Source organism: Haliotis rufescens, unplaced genomic scaffold, assembly GCF_023055435.1.
Source record: "Haliotis rufescens isolate VD_foot unplaced genomic scaffold, xgHalRufe1.0.p SCAF_12, whole genome shotgun sequence".
Lineage (NCBI taxonomy): Eukaryota > Metazoa > Mollusca > Gastropoda > Lepetellida > Haliotidae > Haliotis > Haliotis rufescens.
Genome location: NW_025963802.1, coordinates 35,884,641 through 35,904,476, shown reverse-complemented (window position 1 = coordinate 35,904,476; position 19,836 = coordinate 35,884,641). Strand labels below are relative to the sequence as shown.

The following is a 19,836-nucleotide window of genomic DNA, read 5'->3' as shown; positions in this document are numbered from 1 at the left end:
AAAAACGGTCGTGCCACTGTATCTAACACGGTATATGATTGGCTATTTCGGACGAAAGATCAAGTACAGAATAATTGACTGGCTGTTTAACAACCTTCACCTTTCGAGTTGACATATGGCGGGAAATAGCACATGCAGTACCTGCGTAGATTCGGAAGTGAATCGACCTTCCGTGTTTATAGTTGCTGGCCACTTGACAGTGCATTTAACCTACAGATCAGCGGCATGATAGGTCAAGCGAAGATCTCATCCTTTTTCAGCCCGAAGAACGCTAAGAGGTCAGCAGACACTGCCATAGACCAGGTAACCAGGGTTTGCTTTTAACTACTGCCAGGATTTCGGCTACCGTATTTGATATATTGAGCGCGCGTGCATATAAAAAAGGTTTTCAACGTGGGCGCTTATCATCACCACCAATTCCAGTTCACTTGAACCTCTGGATGTTTCATTACGATATAGACAATTGACAGCAACAGAGGGGAAGGATATATCGATTTGTCTCACAAGAAAGTAGAATTCTTTTTTTCAAACTGAGGGGTATTATAATTAGTCGAATACGGTATGTCGACTTGCCCCCAAGCTGTTTGCTATGTTGTTATCTGATTTAAATGGACAAAAATACTTTCTGGAGCACCTTAAGAATACAGTACCACAACTTCTCGTGAGGACGGTCTCGATCTGCCGTAGGTCACATGTCTCAAAGACAAGCAACCAGTTTTTGTAAGAATCCGTCGGACGCGAACTCGCAACCTTCGGATTGTTAGCCCAACAGCTAACCGACTCAGCCACATCCACACTGTGAAACAAAGTTCAAATTTACCTAGTCATGCCTAAGATGTTACGGAACTGAGCAAAAAGGGTCGAATAGGTGACTGACACTTACGAAGGTTACGGGTAGGCATGGTGTCTTGTGACTTTAGTCTATTGACACTTACGAGTTATCCGGAGGAATGATCCCAAGGAATGATCCAATATGGTGCAAACTGAAAATGGCGTCAGACGTCGAACTCGCGAGTATGCATGAATGACATGGTATTTAATAATTCGTCGGGTGTATTTTGTGACAGAAAAGTGTGGTAGGGAACACTGTAAGGATGATGTGGATAATAGTAAGGAACGAGGGAGGCATTTGCATGTCTAGTGACGACACAACAGTGAGTTCGCTTTTGAATCAGTACTGAAAAAATGTAGCAGGTGAAAGTGGCTTGTGTGAATGTTCCAGGACAGTTTCCAGTAGCCAAAGTATTAGACACAAAACCATTTCATTCTTTTTACTCGATGTTTTTGCGTGAAGAATATTAGGAGCCGCTATAGAATCTATAATAGAAACTAAACGGGTACCTGACCCTAATGATCGTAAAGGGATAATTGATCATAAAGGGGATCCAAGGGCTGAGGATACAGAGTTCGAGGTAACCTACCCTAACACTAGCGATATTTGGATGTGTTCAGCGCCAATATAATATCCCTAATAAATTACATTCTTGTGCATAGTAATGAAAATTGATGAACCGAAAAAATAATATATGTATATTAATTCCCATTTATAACCCTTTTATCCACTTGAATTACGAGAAAAAAAAAAATATATAAAAAAAAAAAGTGCTTTTGTAAACTAGCACTTGCTATAAAATGCGCCACCGCAGGCTATATTCAGTAAACAAATATTCAAAACTCTCCACAGCGCTTGGCGTATTCAGTGACATTTCGTGTAGAGATGACAGATCACGGGGAGGAGCTTATGCACACTCGATGGCCCCTGACTTCACAGTGCATTGTTTTGCCAGTGTAACTGGCAACAGAATACTACAAATTATGTCATAGGGTATTGTCACGTGTTTGAAAAGTTTGTGGTACTGTATTCTAAAGGTAGGCCTGTCAGGCTAATCGTTTTGAAACTGCTAGCCTGACTGGCTTGTTATTTCTGACCCTCCTAACGAGTCAATAACTCCGATCATTCAGTTTCATATCTGCAAAGACGTTTACTAGTAAGTCTTACTTTGACTTTGATTGTAAAACGTCTGTGCCTAGTCATTTCATCCCTTAGTAAACACAAGCATTCTGATTGGATAAAATGAATACCGGACGTCAAACAGCAAATCGGCAGTAGTGTTTCACGACTCATCCTTCTGGTAATAGTTACGCCCATGGATGTAGCTCAGTCGGTTAGCTGTCGGGCTAACAATCCGAGGGTCACGATTTGCGTCCGATGGATTCTCACAAGAATTTGTTTGTCTTTGTGACATGTGACCTTTGGCAGTACTGTGGTACTGTATTCTAAAGGTGCTCCGCCTGACAAATTTCACTAGCCACGGGCTATTGGCTGGCAGTTGTTTGGAGTCTTTCTATTTTTGACAAAAATGGTTTGTTAAGGCTAGAACTTCTTATGCTTAGGATCGGGGGGCATGGGTGGCCCAGTCGACTAAGGTGCCACAATTCGCTGTGCAGAGTTGTGTCCCTTGGGCATGCCAGAATCCTATGATTGAGGGTTTGAGTCACGGTTAAAATTCCAGTTCTCCTCGATTATGTTTCTAGGTTAGTCAGCACCTGTGCTCGTGGGTTTCACCAAAGTGGTAAATGTCAGAGACCTGCATCACTTCGTGCTTTCCTCCCACATTAAGCTAACACACCTTCGAGAACTGTTCAAAGAGACATTAACTCGCTCTTATTCTAGAACCATGTTTCAGTTGATGCTGGCTACTGTAACACATTACATACAGTAAACTACGTTTGTAACGAACACACTTATAACAAACTTACGGATATAACAAACTGTTCTTTTGGTCCGAGACATTTCCCATTTTATCATACAAAGTTGATGGATATAATGAACACGCTCATAACAATATAACAGATATAGCAAACACACCTTGTGGCCCTGTGTACTCTGTCAACGATAATGTTTAAGTGTATAACGAACTGTTAACCCCTGACCTGAGCTCCTCACCTGTCACCAATCTGCCTATCAAAACATCCGCGGCCAAGCGCTGCTGTTCAAAGCGTCAATAAGAAATTGAAGGCAATTGATTTACTCTTAAAGGGGAAGTGTACGCGCAAAAATCACGTTCTTTCTTTTTCTAAACAAAACGCAATTTTAGAATTAGTTAGTATCTGTGTTTGAAAATATAAACTCATTTTTTTCACAGTGAAAGTGGGAAGCTCACAATAGTGTGAAAATGATATGCCGTTATGAGGCCTTCGTTTTTCGAGCTAAACAGGCCTGAGTTATCCCCCTTAGATTATGACGTAATTGGTGCCAATTCAACTGGGTCCCTGTCTATTCTCAACACAAAAGATATCAGGTACCAGTTTGCGGTAAAACAACATGGCCTACGACACACTCCGGTGCAGTGGTGACTCAGCATAACACTATGCTGGCTGGCATCTGAGACGCTAGAAACACACCTGTACCTACACCACGTGAAGCGGCTCTAACAAAGCATGATGACGTCATAATGTTTATCAATTGGCACCAATGACGTCATATTGCAAGGGGCATAGGCCATGGTGTTTTTGTTATGGAAATAGAACACTCGGTAAATGTGAAAAATATAAATCGTTTTAATGCAAAAAATATGTTAATTAATTGTGATATTTTTATATTTTTGTCTATGACACTACTAGGTTAACACTTTTAATGTGGAAAAAGTACAAGAAAAATAGGTTCATTTCCGTGTGAACTTGCCCTTTAACATGTTTAAGTATTGACACCTTGTCCTCAAATTACACCCTCAATTAACAACAGTAACACAGTGATTGAAGTGGATATATTCTGTACATGTACAGTGCTCACTTTTGTTATTTATCGAGTAACATGATGTCATATGACTTGATAAAAGATGTCTGATGGTCAAAATGTGTATAACATGTATAACGAACGACGGATATAACAAACTAGAGTTGGTGGTCCTTTGAGTTTGTTATAACCGTAGTTTATTGTAATTATATTCAGTGTTCTGACAGATCATATCGTGCGAGCGTGGGAAGTGATAGAGAAACACGATTTTATTTCAGGATTGTAGAAAATACTCAGTAAGTGGGGCTTTACTTCTATAAATATTTTAGTGTGATGGAACGAACAGTAGTCTCACTGACCATTAATTAGACCAAATCAAATTATATTATTGTTGATTTGTTCTACTGTATGTCACCTTTCAGTCAGTTTCCAAAATACATTAGTAGCTGTAGAAAAATAAGCTTATTATCTTCTTTATACTGAAATAATGAATTCATGGATATATGTAACCATAGTTCTGACTTCAGTGAAAATATGTGTAATGAAATACACTATGAAGCAAATACGATTTATATCACAAATATTGGGTAATGAATACGAATACAATAACAAATCAGCAGTTGATGTATTATTTGTTATATTCAGTGAATCAAAAGAAACAGAATTTTTATTTCCCCCCCCCCCCGGCATATAATGCGGGGGGGGTCTGTCTGTCCGTAATCATTTCCTCTTCCAAGGCAGAACTCGGAAAACCATTCAGTGTATTTGATCGAAACTTGGCAAATCTATCAGTCACATACTGAAGTGGTGCCTCCTGATATTTTGGGATTTTTTCGAATTTTTTTTTTAAAATTTTTAAATTTTTATGGAAAGAAGTTGGACATTGACTCCATTGGGGATGGGGTTCGTTTCCGGGGCAGAACTCGAAAACCATTCAGTATATTCGGTCAAAACTTGAAAGATGTATCAGTCACATGCTAAAGTGGTGCCTTTTGCTATTTTGTAATTTTTAAAAATCTTTATGGAAAGAAGTTGGACAAGGACACGATTGCTAGTTTCACGGATAATTTTGCGCGACTTGTTTTTGGAGAGTATTTTCAAAGTTTGAAAAGAATTGTTTCTATTTACAGTATCTAATTTAGTTATTGTTTCTTGTAATTTGTCATTTGTTTGTATAAAAAAAACCACAGAAACACACTTGTTTTACTTTCCATTTCATATGGATGCGACCATGGTGAATCTTTATTGGGGAAACAATGTTTGCTTCTTCAAGAACATTCAACTCTTGACTCATTACACATGTTACATACAGAATTGCACATTTACTTGTGGTTACTTTACAGACAGCTGCTGGGGCTATATATCATCTTTCTGATGACTCTTGTTTTGACATGGTTTGTTCATTATTAGTATATTTATATATTTATATACTGCACTTATCCAGGTACTATCTGCTCAAATATCAAATGACCAGTGACCACATTACTGTCAAATTACATATAAGACTAAGAGTGTTGTCTTTGAAGAAATCTATGCATATATGTATATTTTTAGGTACAGGGTATGTAAATGCACCAATCTCATTAAAATCAGATCTTAGTTCTCGCTATCACTAAATAAAGATCTGAGGACATCCCATTACGGGTCACGTCAGAACGACCTTTCATCCAACCAATCAGCGTCGCTTACCAGATCATGAAAGTGACAGTCGGCATGTGTTTTCTAATTATGCAACCACGAAATATTTAACACGCTACGGTCTTTATGATTATATCCATACAATCTAGGCCATCTATAAGCCATTCAAGAATGTTCTTCTTATTAGTTTTAATTTTTTTAATCGAGAATACGTCAGAATATGTTTTGAAGTGTAGTCGCCAGTTTGAAACTAGTGTCTTAAAGCTTGAGAAAGCTGCCTTCTGATTGGCTAATGTCGATTTCTTGTCAGTCATTTCAATGGTCGGTCAAAATTCGCGAAAGGTTGTTCTGATGTGACCCGTAATGGGATGTCTTCAGATCTTTGTTTAGCGGTAGCGAAAACTAAGATCTGATTTTAATGAGATTGGTCAATGCACATGATTGCATATTTATGAATATTCAATTCTAGTGGCCAAGAATAACAAATTCAATCCATGAATGGATATGGTTCGATTCACTGAATACATGAGTGAATCGTAACAGCCCTAGTGTACTGCTAAGGAGCGACCGTTTTTGTGGCTAAATGTGACTTAAAACTATGATTGGCCTCCTAAATTCATCTACAGCTCATAAGGTGGCTACCTAAAACTAAACATAACTGGCGACAATATTTGTTTGAGATATTTGTTGGCTCCCTAACAAACAGACTAAAGGGTTGGTGTACTCTGATAACACTGTTTTGTAATATCACTTCAAATGAATAAACAACAATATTGGCATTTCAGAACACCCCCCCAAAGAAGAATAAACCAGACAGCATTCCAGCTGGTAAGGAAGAGGTCTCACCAAGCTCACAGACTTTGTCTCCAGATCAACACAAGAAAATAGAAGAAAACCGGATAACGGCGCTAGCCAAAATCCATGCCAAGAAAACCTCAGGTCTTGTTGTCAATGTTGGGAAAACATGGCTGAAGGCTTTGGAGCCTGAATTTTCTAAGACCTACTTTCTTGAGGTGAAATATGCACTGGTCAATTTTACAAAACTAGTCCGAATGGGAGTGAGGGTTAGAATTGGTCCCCAACAACCTATGCTGGCCGTAAGAGGCGACCTAATGGATCGGGTGGTCAGGCTTGGTGATTTGGTTGATTGTGTGTCATCTTACCCTAATGGCATGGATCGTTGCTCACAATATCAATCACTGGATTGTCAGGTCCATACTGTCATAAAGCTGAAGGGGCGAATGGGTAGCCTAGAGGTTAAAGCGTTCGCTCGTCACGCCGAAGATCCAGGTTCGATTCCCCACATGGGTACAATGTGTGAAGCTCATTTCTGGTGTCCCCTGCCGTGATATTGCTGGAATATTGCTAAAAGTGACGTAAAACCATATTCACTCACTCACTCATAAAGCTTAAAAATTTGCTAAGTATGGCGTTAAAGAACACAAACACAACAGGCACGCACGCACGCATGCACATGCACGCACGAACGCACGCACGCACGCACGCACACACACACTTGATTGACTTGTATTGCATCCCAGGATTTTGAGGGATCTCTGACTGACCATTTTGTAATTTGTCTCCCCAGCTGAGTGAGTTTGTTCAGAAAGAGCGAAGCAAGTCTACCATCTATCCGCCGGTAGATCAGGTGTTTAGCTGGACCCAAACCTCGGACATTGATCAAGTAAGTTTCAATTTTCGAGGAGAACCAAAGGAAACATGTACAACTTTTACTCTTTGATATTTTGAGAGCAAACTCCACAACAATGCTATCCCATAGTGTCATCAGGTCACTCTATACATGTGTCAAGCAGAGCTACAGATAGGCAGCGTATTTGCATAAAATACACACACCCCCCCCAATTTTTTTTATTCAAAACCCAATTACTTTCAATTAACTTACGTACAGAAACGCATGCATTAAATGAAGAAGTCAGATGTATAAAACAGCTCTCGTAAATTACCCAATAAAGCTTTTTAGCATGCGTGCAAAAGAGCTTATTTCTGAAACACAATTACGAGATAATTACTTTCCGAGTCAAGCCTATGTATCAAGAACAGTTATATACATCCAAAACATTATTTCATTTTTTCAAAATCTTAAAATGTTCATTAATTTTGGGAAAAACCCAATAGAGTGATGAATAGTTGAGTGAAAAAATATAGGTTACCCAATGAAAAATGTAATTACCCAATTAAAATAGAAACCCAAGAGTAAAAACTCAATTGCTCAAAAAGTTATCTGGAGCTCTGTGTCAAGTCAGTAGTATTCTCAATCATGATCTGATGACTACCTATAATCCGAGAGTCCCTTGAAGATTTGAGTAGAGAATACGTATTCAGGAACCAATGGTTGCCGTTAGAGGAGACTACTCTTGTCGTAAGAAGCAACTATCGGGATCGGGTGGTCAGGCTCGCTGACTTGGTTGATGCATGTCATCATATCCCAGTTGCATAGATTGATGCTCATGATGCCAATGACTGAATTATAGACTCAGTTATTTAGAGACCATCGACATATAGCTGGAATATTGCTGAATGCAGTGTTGAACAACAAACAAACATACTATAGTCGGAGATATGTTCTACATCACAGTGTTCTGTGTTTGCTGTGAAGGTGTAATGTCCGAGCTATGTTTTGCATGACCTTGACTGTAGCATTCTGTTTGCTGTATAGGTGAAGGTCGTGATACTAGGACAGGACCCGTACCATGGACCCAAGCAGGCACATGGTGGGTACTCTGCCCATTTATGAAAGTATATGAATAAAGAGATATAGTTTTGTTTTAACCCAGGAGATATTTTGCTTTTGAACTGATAAAATGACTTCATGATGGGAGTGATTTTATCAGTCAAGTTAATGTACTCTAGGATACTGTTGTTGTCAAAGTAATGTGACTCTAGGATACTGTTATCAATCAAGTTGATGTACTCAACGATACTGTTGTTATCAATCAAGTTGATGTACTCTAGGATACTGTTGTTATCAATCAAGTTGATGTACTCTAGGATACTGTTGTTATCAATCAAGTTGATGTACTCTAGGATACTGTTGTTATCAATCAAGTTGATGTACTCTAGGATACTGTTGTTATCAATCAAGTTGATGTACTCTAGGATACTGTTGTTATCAATAAAGTTGATGTACTCTAGGATACTGTTGTTATCAATCAAATTGATGTACTCTAGGATACTGTTATCAATCAAGTTGATGTACTCTAGGATACTGTTGTTATCAATAAAGTTGATGTACTCTAGGATACTGTTGTTATCAATCAAGTTGATGTACTCTAGGATACTGTTGTTATCAATAAAGTTGATGTACTCTAGGATACTGTTGTTATCAATCAAGTTGATGTACTCTAGGATACTGTTGTTATCAATCAAGTTGATGTACTCTAGGATACTGTTGTTATCAATCAAGTTGATGTACTCTAGGATACTGTTGTTATCAATCAAGTTGATGTACTCTAGGATATTTTTGTCATCTTTCAAGATATTATGTTAAGATAATGTAATTTATCAAGTTGATACTTTGCTAAGACACTGTTGTTATCAGTACAGGTGATATGACCAGTGCGATATTACTCTGATATTTTCGTCTTCTTCCAGGCCTGTGTTTTAGTGTACAACAAGGGGTCCAACCTCCACCCAGGTCAGAAATAGTATTTTATATTGCTCTAATTATTATGTGCATTACATTTCATGGGCTGTTTTTGCTTTTATCCCCCTGGTAGATAATGCAGGGTGGAAAATAGTATAGTAGCAATCAGTCTGTTGGTTCACACTCCATCACAGAACTGATCACATCCATCAATCAGGTCATAGAACTGATCACTTCCATTGATCAGGTCATAGAACTGATCACATCCATCATTCAGGTCATAGAACTGATCACATCCATCAATCAGGTCATAGAACTGATCACATCCATCAATCAGGTCATAGAACTGATCACATCCATCGATCAGGTCATAGAACTGATCACATCCATCAATCAGGTCATAGAACTGATCACATCCATCAATCAGGTCATAGAACTGATCACATCCATCGATCAGGTCATGGAACTGATCACATCCATCAATCGGGTCATAGAACTGATCACATCCATTGATCAGGTCATAGAACTGATCACATCCATCAATCAGGTCATGGAAATGATCACATCCATCGATCGGGTCATAGAACTGATCACATCCATCGATCAGGTCATAGAACTGATCACATCCATTGATCAGGTCATAGAACTGATCACATCCATCAATCAGGTCATAGAACTGATCACATCCATCGATCAGGTCATAGAACTGATCACATCCATCGATCAGGTCATAGAACTGATCACATCCATTGATCAGGTCATAGAACTGATCACATCCATCGATCAGGTCATAGAACTGATCACATCCATCAATCAGGTCGACCACTGCTGTCTGATGTTGTTTTGCATGGAAACAAGTTGGACTTTGACTCAGTTCGGAGTGAGGGCTCAAAATCTGTCCTCTATTTCTTCATGCAACTTAACACAGCTGTCCACCAGAATGGGCACTGGTGTTTTGAATAGGGACTTTAAATGTTTGGATATCTTTTGGCATTTCCATGGAAATACGTGGAACTTATGCCATTATTTATGTTCTGGTGGGGTACGTTTATGGAGCAGAACTCAAAAACCTTTCATGAATTCATCATGAATTGGTGCACATACATCAATCAGTAGTGAACTGGGGCCTTTTGCTAATTAGGGACATTTCATGTTGGACTAAAACTTAGTAGAGGTTGGGTTGTTGCTGCAGAACTCAAAATCTGTTCATAGTTACAAAAATTGCAAACACAGCAACCAAATGTTGAACTGGTGTCTTTTGTAAGACAATTGGTAAGGACAGTGTTAGTGTTGTTAATCCATTCCTAAATGTCACTCACCCACTCACTCACCCACTCACTCACTCACCCACTCACTCACTCACCCACTCACTCACTCTTTGTTCACGACCGCCTCCGTGGTCTAGTGGTAGAGCGTCCGCCTGGAGAGCGGAAGGTCCGGAGTTCAATCCCCGGCCGCGTCATACCAAAATACTTTAAAAGATGGTACTTGTTGTTACCCTGTCTGGTGCTCGGCATTAAGGGGCTAAAACAAGGACTGGGCGGCTCGGAGTCAGTAAACTGTGTTTGAGTGGGGTATTCATGTTAAACTGCGACATGGTATCTCAATGAGCTAGCACTATAAATCGGCATCAGTCCGGCCTAGTACAAGCAGCCACACACATTGCTATATAAGTACAATAATCTTGGACGTGACGTTAAACCCCATTTCACCTCACCTCGCCTCTTTGTTCACAGCCTGGTGAACATGTACAAGGAGCTCGCGAAGGACATCGATGGTTTTGAGCAGCCGGGCCACGGCACCCTCAATGGCTGGGCCAGACAAGGTGAGCAGCAGACTGGACCACTTGTTGAAGCAGGCTGGGACCACTTCTTGAAGCAGACTGGACCACTTCTTGAAGCAGGCTGGCACCACTTGTCTGAAGCAGGCTGGGACCACTTGTTGAAGCAAGCTGGGACCACTGGTCTGAAGCAGGCTGGGACCTTGTTGAAGCAGGCTGGGACCACTTGTTGAAGCAGGCTGGGACCACTTGTTGAAGCAGGCTTGTTGAAGCAGGCTGGGACCACTTGTTGAAGCAGGCTTGTTGAAGCAGGCTGGGACCACTTGTTAAAGCAGGCTGGGACCACTTGTTGAAGCAGGCTGGGACCACTTGTTGAAGAAGACTAGGCCACTTGACTGTAGCTTGAGTCAACCAAACTTGATTTCAATCTTCTCCACTTGAACTGATAATACTCAACATGTTCAGATTTAAGTTCTACAGGTGGTGCAGTGTTAGACTCTATTCCCCACTCAGGTACACTGTGCCCATTACTGTATCCCTGGCATGTTATAGCTGGAATAACCCTAGAAGTGCTATAAAACCCAGCTCACTCGCTGTGGCATCTGTTAAAATAATTATCCCCCGCCCCAACGAAGTTGGCGGGGGGTATAGAAATGGGTTCCATCCGTGTGTGTGTGTGTGTGTGCGTCCCGAAATCGTTACCAGAGCATAACTCAGAAACCGTTTAATATTTCTCTACGAAACTTTGCATGTCTATCAGACTCATGCTGAACTGGTGCCTTTTGCTATTTAGGAATTTTATCATTTTTTATTTTTTACGTTTCCATTGCCAGAAGTTGGACTTAGGTTCTATAAGGGTGCTGATCGTTTCCGGAGCGTAACTCAAACCGTTAAATAATTTCTTACAAAACTTTGCATGTTTACCAGACACATACTGAACTGGTGCCTTTTGCTATTTAGGAGTTTATAAATATTTATGTTTTATGTTTCCATGGCAACAAGTTGGACTTAGGTTCTATAGGGTAGAGTTTGTTTCCAGAGCATAACTCAAAACCCATTCAATACTTTCCAACAAAAACTGTGCATGTTTACCAGACACATACTGGACTGGTGCCTCTTGCTATTTAGGAATTTTAGAAATTTTTATTTTTCACGTTTCCATGGCAATAAGTTGGACTTAGGTTCTACAGGGGTGGTGTTCGTTTCCAGAGTGTAACTCTAAAACTTTCTTACAAAACTTGCATGTCTACCAGGCACATACTGAACTGGTGCCTTTTGATATATAGCACTTTTAGAATTTTTTATTGTTTATGTTTCCATTACAACAAGTTGGATTTAAGTTTTAACATAGGATTGGTTTACTTAAGTAGTATAACAAATAAACTGTTAAATATTTCCTTGCCAAACATTGCATGTCTATATATAAAGCACATACTCAACTAGTGCCATTTGATATTAAGGAGTGTTTGAAATGTTTATTTTAGAATTACCATTGCAGCTATTTTGACATGGGCTAAGAGAAATGTTGGGTCAGTTTCCTGGTTTGGGACCATAACGTGTTAAAATGGGCGGGGGATATAGATGACTTTGTCAACTATATGCTTGTTTTCCTTGTCTCTATCAAACTGCTCTGTATGATGCAAAGCCTCCCTCCATCCTCTCTCCATCACCTGTCTGTAGGTGTGCTGCTCCTCAATGCCTGTCTGACCGTGCGCGCCCACAACGCCAACTCCCACGCCGGCAAGGGCTGGGAGAAGTTCACTGACGCTGTCATCTCCTGGCTCAACAAAAATGGGGAGGGGATCGTCTTCATGCTGTGGGGAGCCTACGCCCAGAAGAAGGGGGCCTGCATTGACAAGGTACTAACGTTTCTAAGGCCATTTGGTTTCTAATCTAGTTCAAGGTCTTGATTAATGCCACAATGGACGTACTAGCAGGCATCCATATATTTGAACAGATTAAAAAATCTTTTGTATGTAGGTTTTTATAAACTTCAAATATCTTTTACACAATTGTTGGGACTGAAATGCAGTATGGAAGAACATTATGTTCACTCAACCAATAAGTTCAGTTGCAAATATTCCGTCTTTCCGAGGCAAGGGAGTTTAAAAATCAAGTTACCTCTCTTTTCTTACAAGGTTGAGTTCCTCTTTTATAGCGCCACCAGTGGCTATTACGAGTAATGTCCCTACTTTGTCCCTTCTATTGACCAATCAGATTCCACCTCTCATATTACTTGCATTTGCTTCAAACAATCAGAAGATGGTCTGATCGATAATAAAGATCTAATATTGTTATGTAATGGGTCTTGCCTTATGATGCATCAAGTCACGTGAGCACCTTGATTTAATACATGAAAAGATTTGGAGAATATCTGTCAACACCCAGTTTATGGTACACATGCTTTGCAAATCCTGCCATTGAGTGATATCTGCATGGCAGTTTATGAACCAGATGTCAGTTTTGTTATGCGATTTTGATTGGACTATGTATAGACTTGTTAATTCAGCCAAAACAACACTGAAATTCGGGTCTAGTTCGGCAATTGTGGAAATAAGATTTTTTAACAATTGACATCCGAACAGAGCAGTTGTTTCCCTCGGTCAGGATCAGCGGATTATCTCCCTTATCCTGAAACACTTGACTTCCAAAGGTTTCACCGAAGTGGGGAACGTCTATGACCTGCACAGCCATGATGGCGGGGGCTTTCATCCAACATCAAACTCACTCACTCACTCACTCACTCACTCACTCACTCACTCACTCACTCACTCACACACTATCACTCACTCACTCACTCTATCACTCACTCTATCACTCACTCTATCACTCTATCAGTCACTCCCGAAGGTTTCACCGAAGTGGGGAACTCCTATGACCTGCACAGCCATGATGGCAGGGGCTTTCCTCCAACATCTCACTCACTCACTCTATCACTCTATCACTCACTCACTCACTCTATCACTCACTCCCTAAGGTTTCACCGAAGTGGGGAACGTCTATGACCTGCACAGCCATGATGGCAGGGGCTTTCCTCCAACATCTCACTCACTCACTCACTCACTCACTCCCGAAGGTTTCACCAAAGTGGGGAACGTCTATGACCTGTACAGCCATGATGGCAGGGGCTTTCCTCCAACATCTCACTCACTCACTCACTCACTCACTCACTCCCGAAGGTTTCACCAAAGTGGGGAACGTCTATGACCTGTACAGCCATGATGGCAGGGGCTTTCCTCCAACATCTCACTCAATCACTCACTCACTCACTCACTCCCGAAGGTTTCACCAAAGTGGGGAACGTCTATGACCTGTACAGCCATGATGGCAGGGGCTTTCCTCCAACATCTCACTCAATCACTCACTCACTCACTCCCGAAGGTTTCACCAAAGTGGGGAACGTCTATGACCTGTACAGCCATGATGGCAGGGGCTTTCCTCCAACATCTCACTCAATCACTCACTCACTCACTCACTCCCGAAGGTTTCACCAAAGTGGGGAACGTCTATGACCTGTACAGCCATGATGGCAGGGGCTTTCCTCCAACATCTCACTCACTCACTCACTCACTCACTCCCGAAGGTTTCACCAAAGTGGGGAACGTCTATGACCTGTACAGCCATGATGGCAGGGGCTTTCCTCCAACATCTCACTCAATCACTCACTCACTCACTCACTCCCGAAGGTTTCACCAAAGTGGGGAACGTCTATGACCTGTACAGCCATGATGGCAGGGGCTTTCCGCCAACATCTCACTCACTCACTCACACTCACTCACTCACTCTGGATTGTCTGGTCCAGACACGATTATTTACAGACCGCTGTCATAAAGCTGGAATATTGCTGAGTGCGGCGTAAAACAACAAACCAACCAACTCACTCACTCTAACCTTAGCCTATGACAGCCCATATATAAGGAGTAATATCTACTGAGACCGTTCAACAAGGTCAAGTTCAAGGGGTAGGACTCAAACATGTTTAGCACAAACTGTTGTGAGATTAACGAGTGTATTTGTTGTAAGATTAACAAAGTCATGTATTTTTTGTGTAACTTTACAACTTGTTTGTTTTGTTGTGCTATTAACAATTGTGTAATTGTTTCAGAAACGGCATCATATCCTAAAGGCTGTCCATCCATCCCCACTTTCTGCGCACAGGGGGTTCTTCGGATGCAAGCACTTCTCCCAGTGTAACTCGCTGCTGAAACAGCAGGGCAAGACACCCATTGACTGGGGGAGGCTCCCCAGGGTGTAGAGAAGTCCAAAGAACGAGGAACATGCAAACGAATCAGTTTTACTTCATTATTATCAAATACATGACTGCAGATACTGAAAAAGACAGAGATGTAGATGTGTTTATTTCAAAATTGTTTGCACAGAAAAAGTGTCAGTTTTGTTTTAATTTGTTTTTATTTGTAACAATTAAGTCTCAGTATTCTCCGCTCACACTGCAATGCTATTCTGTTATTTTGAGTATACCACATTGTTATACCACATGGTTATACCACACATTCTGTGTTCGCTGTATGTATTTGATAGTAGAGGGACTTATCAGGAGACTTATTGATGATTTTGTTACACTTGGAACCAAACTGAAAAATTCAATTCAATCATATTTTAAGTAACTGTTTGAATGTTTTTGACCGAGGAGCCTTGAGTTGGGCATATTTGATAGGAAGATCCTTTTATGATGTTAGGGACTAACTTTCAACGAATTCAAGATTCAGTGCTCCACAGTCCCTTGACCTCTATATCGATATCAGCATTCATGGAGGAATTTGGAAACTGTTCAAATGGATTTTCTGTATTGTTTTGTTCATGTGTATATGACTCTCACTGTTTTGGTCATGTTCAGATATGAAATAGAAAATGAAAAAATGCTAAATTTCACATAGCAATGATAGTACAATAGTGACGTCCCTGTTGAAACAGTGTGACTGTGTTGTCCAGGACTCTCAAAATACTCTTGCATACAGATCCGGGAAAGAATAGGTCTTCAACATCACATGCTTTCCGTAACATGCGACTATGGTTGTCGTTAAAGGCGACTAACAGGATCGAGCGGTCAGGCTTTCTGACTTGGTTGATGCATGTCATCGTATTCCAATTGCGTTGGGCCCGTGAAGATCCTGGGTAGAATAGGTCTTCAGCAACCCATGCTTGCTGTAAATGGTGACTATGCTTGTCGTAAGAATGGACTAACAGAATCGAGTGGTCCGGCTCACTGACTTGGTTGATGCATGTCATCAAACCCAATTGCGTAGATCGATGCTCTTGATATTAATCACTGGATTGTCTGGTCCAGACTCGATTACTTACAGACTGCCGTCATATAGCTGGAATATTGCTGACTGCGGCATTACACAACAAGTGAACAAACCAACCAACCAACATAAACCAATTGCGTTGATCGATGCTCATGATGTCAATCTCTAGATTGTCTGGTCCACACTCGATTATTTACAAACCGTCGTCATATGGCTGGAATATTGGTGAGTGGCGTAAATAAACAAACAATCTTGCATACACAATAGTCTGCCCTGTCATCACCACCCTACCCCCACCCCCCATGTATACGTGCTGCTCCTGCTGCTGGGGGGTTGCCCTGTGTGAGTGAGTGAGTCTGACATCCTCCTTGGGTACCACCACTACTGTGTTCATGTATGTATGTGTTGTGAAAGATCCGGGCAACACCTCGGCAGCCGGAGTTAGACGCCTCCATGCACGGCATTAAATAGGTGTTAGCTGTTATTAAATCAATCCTCAGATAGATCTATGTAACATCTGTCACTTACACTCAAGTGGGGGAGCATTTTGAAAATATAGTGTGGGCGGTTTCTTTTTTGTTTGTCTTTTTTTGTTTTTGTTGTTCAAACGAGTATATTACCAAACACACAGTTGTGTAACCAAATAAACAGTTGTGTACAATCAACCTAGGAAAGGGCCTCCCTACATAAATGTATTTTTTTATGAGAAAAATACTGGAATATAGTATGTGACTACCATTGCCCTTGGAATTATTAATGATATTTTTGTTTTCTTCAAATATGGAAATAAAAATGAAACATGCGTCAGACATTATGATGATGCGAGCGGAGCCTGAGAACAAAGACTATTATTTTTTTTAGCCTAAGACAGCACATTTGAGGTTACTTGGCTCAAAGGAACCTAACATCAACCAGGAAGTATTTTGTAAAAACGTGGAGTATATGATGATGATGGCAATGGCGAGTTACTGATGCACAAGAACAGGCAACATCAATATGGATTCATAACTAGCATAAAGAAAACACCTTGTTTCATTGAATCAATATTAACATAGCATTGTGTAAGTTTTGACCAATTACACAGTAATTGTTCTAATTTGACTCAAATTTATTACATGAGGCACACATCCTGATGAATCTGGTTTCTCAACATGCCCGACACTAATGAAGGTGCTGCTGTTGCTGCCGCCTCCCTGGGTTATGTACAATGAGAAGTCTGATACCTACTTTGGATACCACCTCCACTGTGTTCATGTGTGACTGTCCCTGTCTGTGTGAGTGTGATGGAGGAGGTGCCAATGGCAGCACAATCAAGTGGATATTTGTGTAGGTAGTCCCTTATAGATCTTCAGCAACCCATGCTTGCCGTAAAAGGCGACTATGCTTGTCGTAAGAGTCGACTAACGGGATCAGGTGGTCAGGCTCGCTGACTTGGTTGATGCATGTCATTGATCCAAATTGCACCAACTCGGATGGTGTCAAGTTCGGCTTTTGCGCATCTGCGTGTTAGACCAATGAGCATGGATTTGGTTTTGTCGCCATTTATCTTGAACATGTTAGAAGTCGTCCATGCTTAATATATGGCCATAGCGACCAGCTGTTTGCGCAACTGCTTCTGTTGCTGCTGAGGGACATCGCTTGAAAACCTTCATTAGCTGGGAGCCATCAGCATGAAGATGGCGTTGAAGATTGTTCTTGTTCTGTAGCACCATGTGGTTTGGTGTATAGAGTAGACAGCACTGGTCCAAGTACTGATCCTTGAGGGACACCACAAAATAACATCCATGGCGCCGTTCCACAAAGCGATCTTGGCGCTACGGTCGTAAGTCTGTTAAAGTTATGGAGTAACGATCGTCTTTGCGCTAAGATCACTTTGGGGAACGGCGCCCAGAAAATTTCGATTTAAGTTTCAATTTCATCCATGAAATACCCATGAGGTACAAATCCATAGCACCAGACGTTGAACGTAGTCTGTCTACAAGGTAACCGTGACTTAAGGCCCAGCTCGCACAGCCAATTTCTTAAGTTGTAATTTGTGCATTTTGTGATCTTCATAAGATTTGAGTTCTAATTAGGTTGGCCCACAACCAGATGGTCGACCAAATTGGTTATACATAGGTATCTTGTACAATCTACAATGAGGTGACACCCCACAGACGACTACAAGTGACTTGGTTGAGGCAAAGTTGTTTCATGGAGTTGAACATCTAATGTTGACTGACATTTTCCAGTGTGAGTGGGTGCTGCGCGTTTTCAAACAGTGCTATGTTATGTTGCCTTTGTTTAGATGAATATAATAAAGTTTTATAGCAAACCAACGGCATCCGTGTTATTGATGTGTAGAGTTGCGTCCCTTAGCCATACTATTGTTGGTTTGAATCCCAGACCCGCTCTGATCATTGATTTTAACTATTCGTCAGTTTCCCCAAAGCCATAACCACGTAAGCCTGCGTCATTCAGAGCTTTCCTCACACATTAAGCTGACACGCCATGATAAAACGGACATTGATTGCGTGGATCAATGCTCATGTTGTCCATCACTGGTCAGGTCCCGTCATATAGCTGGAATATTGCTGAGTGCGGCGTTAAACAACAAACAAATAAACACTCACTCGTCCACCCACCCACCCGCTTGTACAAAACAATCTAAGGGCTACGACTGTCATTAGTCTGTGTTATGGTATGGGTGTTACGATGACCTTGGCGCTAAGATCACTTCGTACAACGGCACCATGCTGTCTATCTTGTCGGGGATGCAGCTGCTTGGCCCGTGTCGACCAACCAATGGAGACCCATGGTTGCAATGCGTACCTGCTTGTGATAGCCTGATTATGCGGATTGTTGTTGCTCTTGCTGTCAACCTCTAGTTTGTCTGACCTGACTTGATTATTTAGAAGCAGCCCAGGTAAAGCTGCAATATTCTTGAGTGGTAATCTCTTGAGAGTAAATGAACCTCACCAATGGGATATTGCAAACATCTCTTAAATGTTGCTGGCACGAAACATTCCTTGAATTCCAGTGACTTATATATTGGATATTGCTTCGTAGCGTTCAGACGATCTTAGTTCCCATACTTTAACAAAGACAAACGACAGTCGTAGCGCTGCGATCGCTTTGTGGAACAGGGCCCGGATGACGGTCCCATAGATTTCACAGCCTTCACACTTGTAATGATGAACTCGAGCATTCCTTCGTCAAAGGGAAGTAACAGACTCCCAAAACTTAGTTAGAAGTGTAGCTAGCGAACTCTGGTAAATATAACCAGAGCATAGTATGTTACAACTATCTTTCGCACAATTGATTTTGGATTGGAATATAGATACGAAACAGTGGGTGACCTGGGCCCCGTTCCACAAAGCGATCTTAGCGCTAAGGTGATCGTAACTCCCATACTTTAACACTGGCTTACGACAGTCGTAACGCTAAGATCGTTTATAGAACGGTGCCCTGTCTTCTATCATCGTACCCCAATGACGTGGATCGTTGCTCAAGGTTTCGACCACCGGTTTTCATTCGTCAACTCGGAGTGATTGTATGACGCCTAATATTTCTATTATCCCATGTTACAAATATACTTCCATATGTATTAATGTGTTACTTGGCATCCGTATGCTGAGTTGGCCTGGTGTGTCATCACTAAACTATCTTCCTGCATCCCTCGGGGACAAATGCTGGCGGAATTATTGTTTGTTTGTTTTTAACGCCGCACTCAGCAATATTCCAGCTATATAACGGCGGTATGTAAATAATCGAGTCTGGACCACACAGTCCAGTGATTGACATCATGAGCATCGATCCAAGCAATTGGGAT

At 41.2% G+C, this 19,836-nt stretch overlaps 1 protein-coding gene across 1 annotated transcript; it reads left to right on the top strand.

Annotated features, from left to right (window-relative positions):
• Positions 1 to 107: 107 nt before the first annotated feature.
• Positions 108 to 16,103, top strand: LOC124136596 (uracil-DNA glycosylase-like). The gene is made up of 8 exons (XM_046502563.2): positions 108 to 303; positions 6,160 to 6,387; positions 6,963 to 7,058; positions 8,052 to 8,106; positions 8,987 to 9,029; positions 10,715 to 10,803; positions 12,439 to 12,617; positions 14,864 to 16,103. Exons 1-8 carry the CDS (start codon positions 133 to 135, stop codon positions 15,011 to 15,013), a joined length of 1,011 nt encoding a protein of 336 aa, XP_046358519.1. The 5' UTR covers positions 108 to 132; the 3' UTR covers positions 15,014 to 16,103.
• The last annotated feature ends 3,733 nt before the right edge of the window (positions 16,104 to 19,836 follow it).

Bases quoted from the DNA above. Each gene is read 5' to 3' on its own strand.
- LOC124136596 (XM_046502563.2), top strand. From the start codon at position 133: ATGCAGTACCTGCGTAGATTCGGAAGTGAATCGACCTTCCGTGTTTAT. The intron at 6,388-6,962 runs GTGAAATATGCA...TTGTCTCCCCAG, and splicing joins CTAAGACCTACTTTCTTGAG to CTGAGTGAGTTTGTTCAGAA. The intron at 7,059-8,051 runs GTAAGTTTCAAT...TTTGCTGTATAG, and splicing joins AAACCTCGGACATTGATCAA to GTGAAGGTCGTGATACTAGG.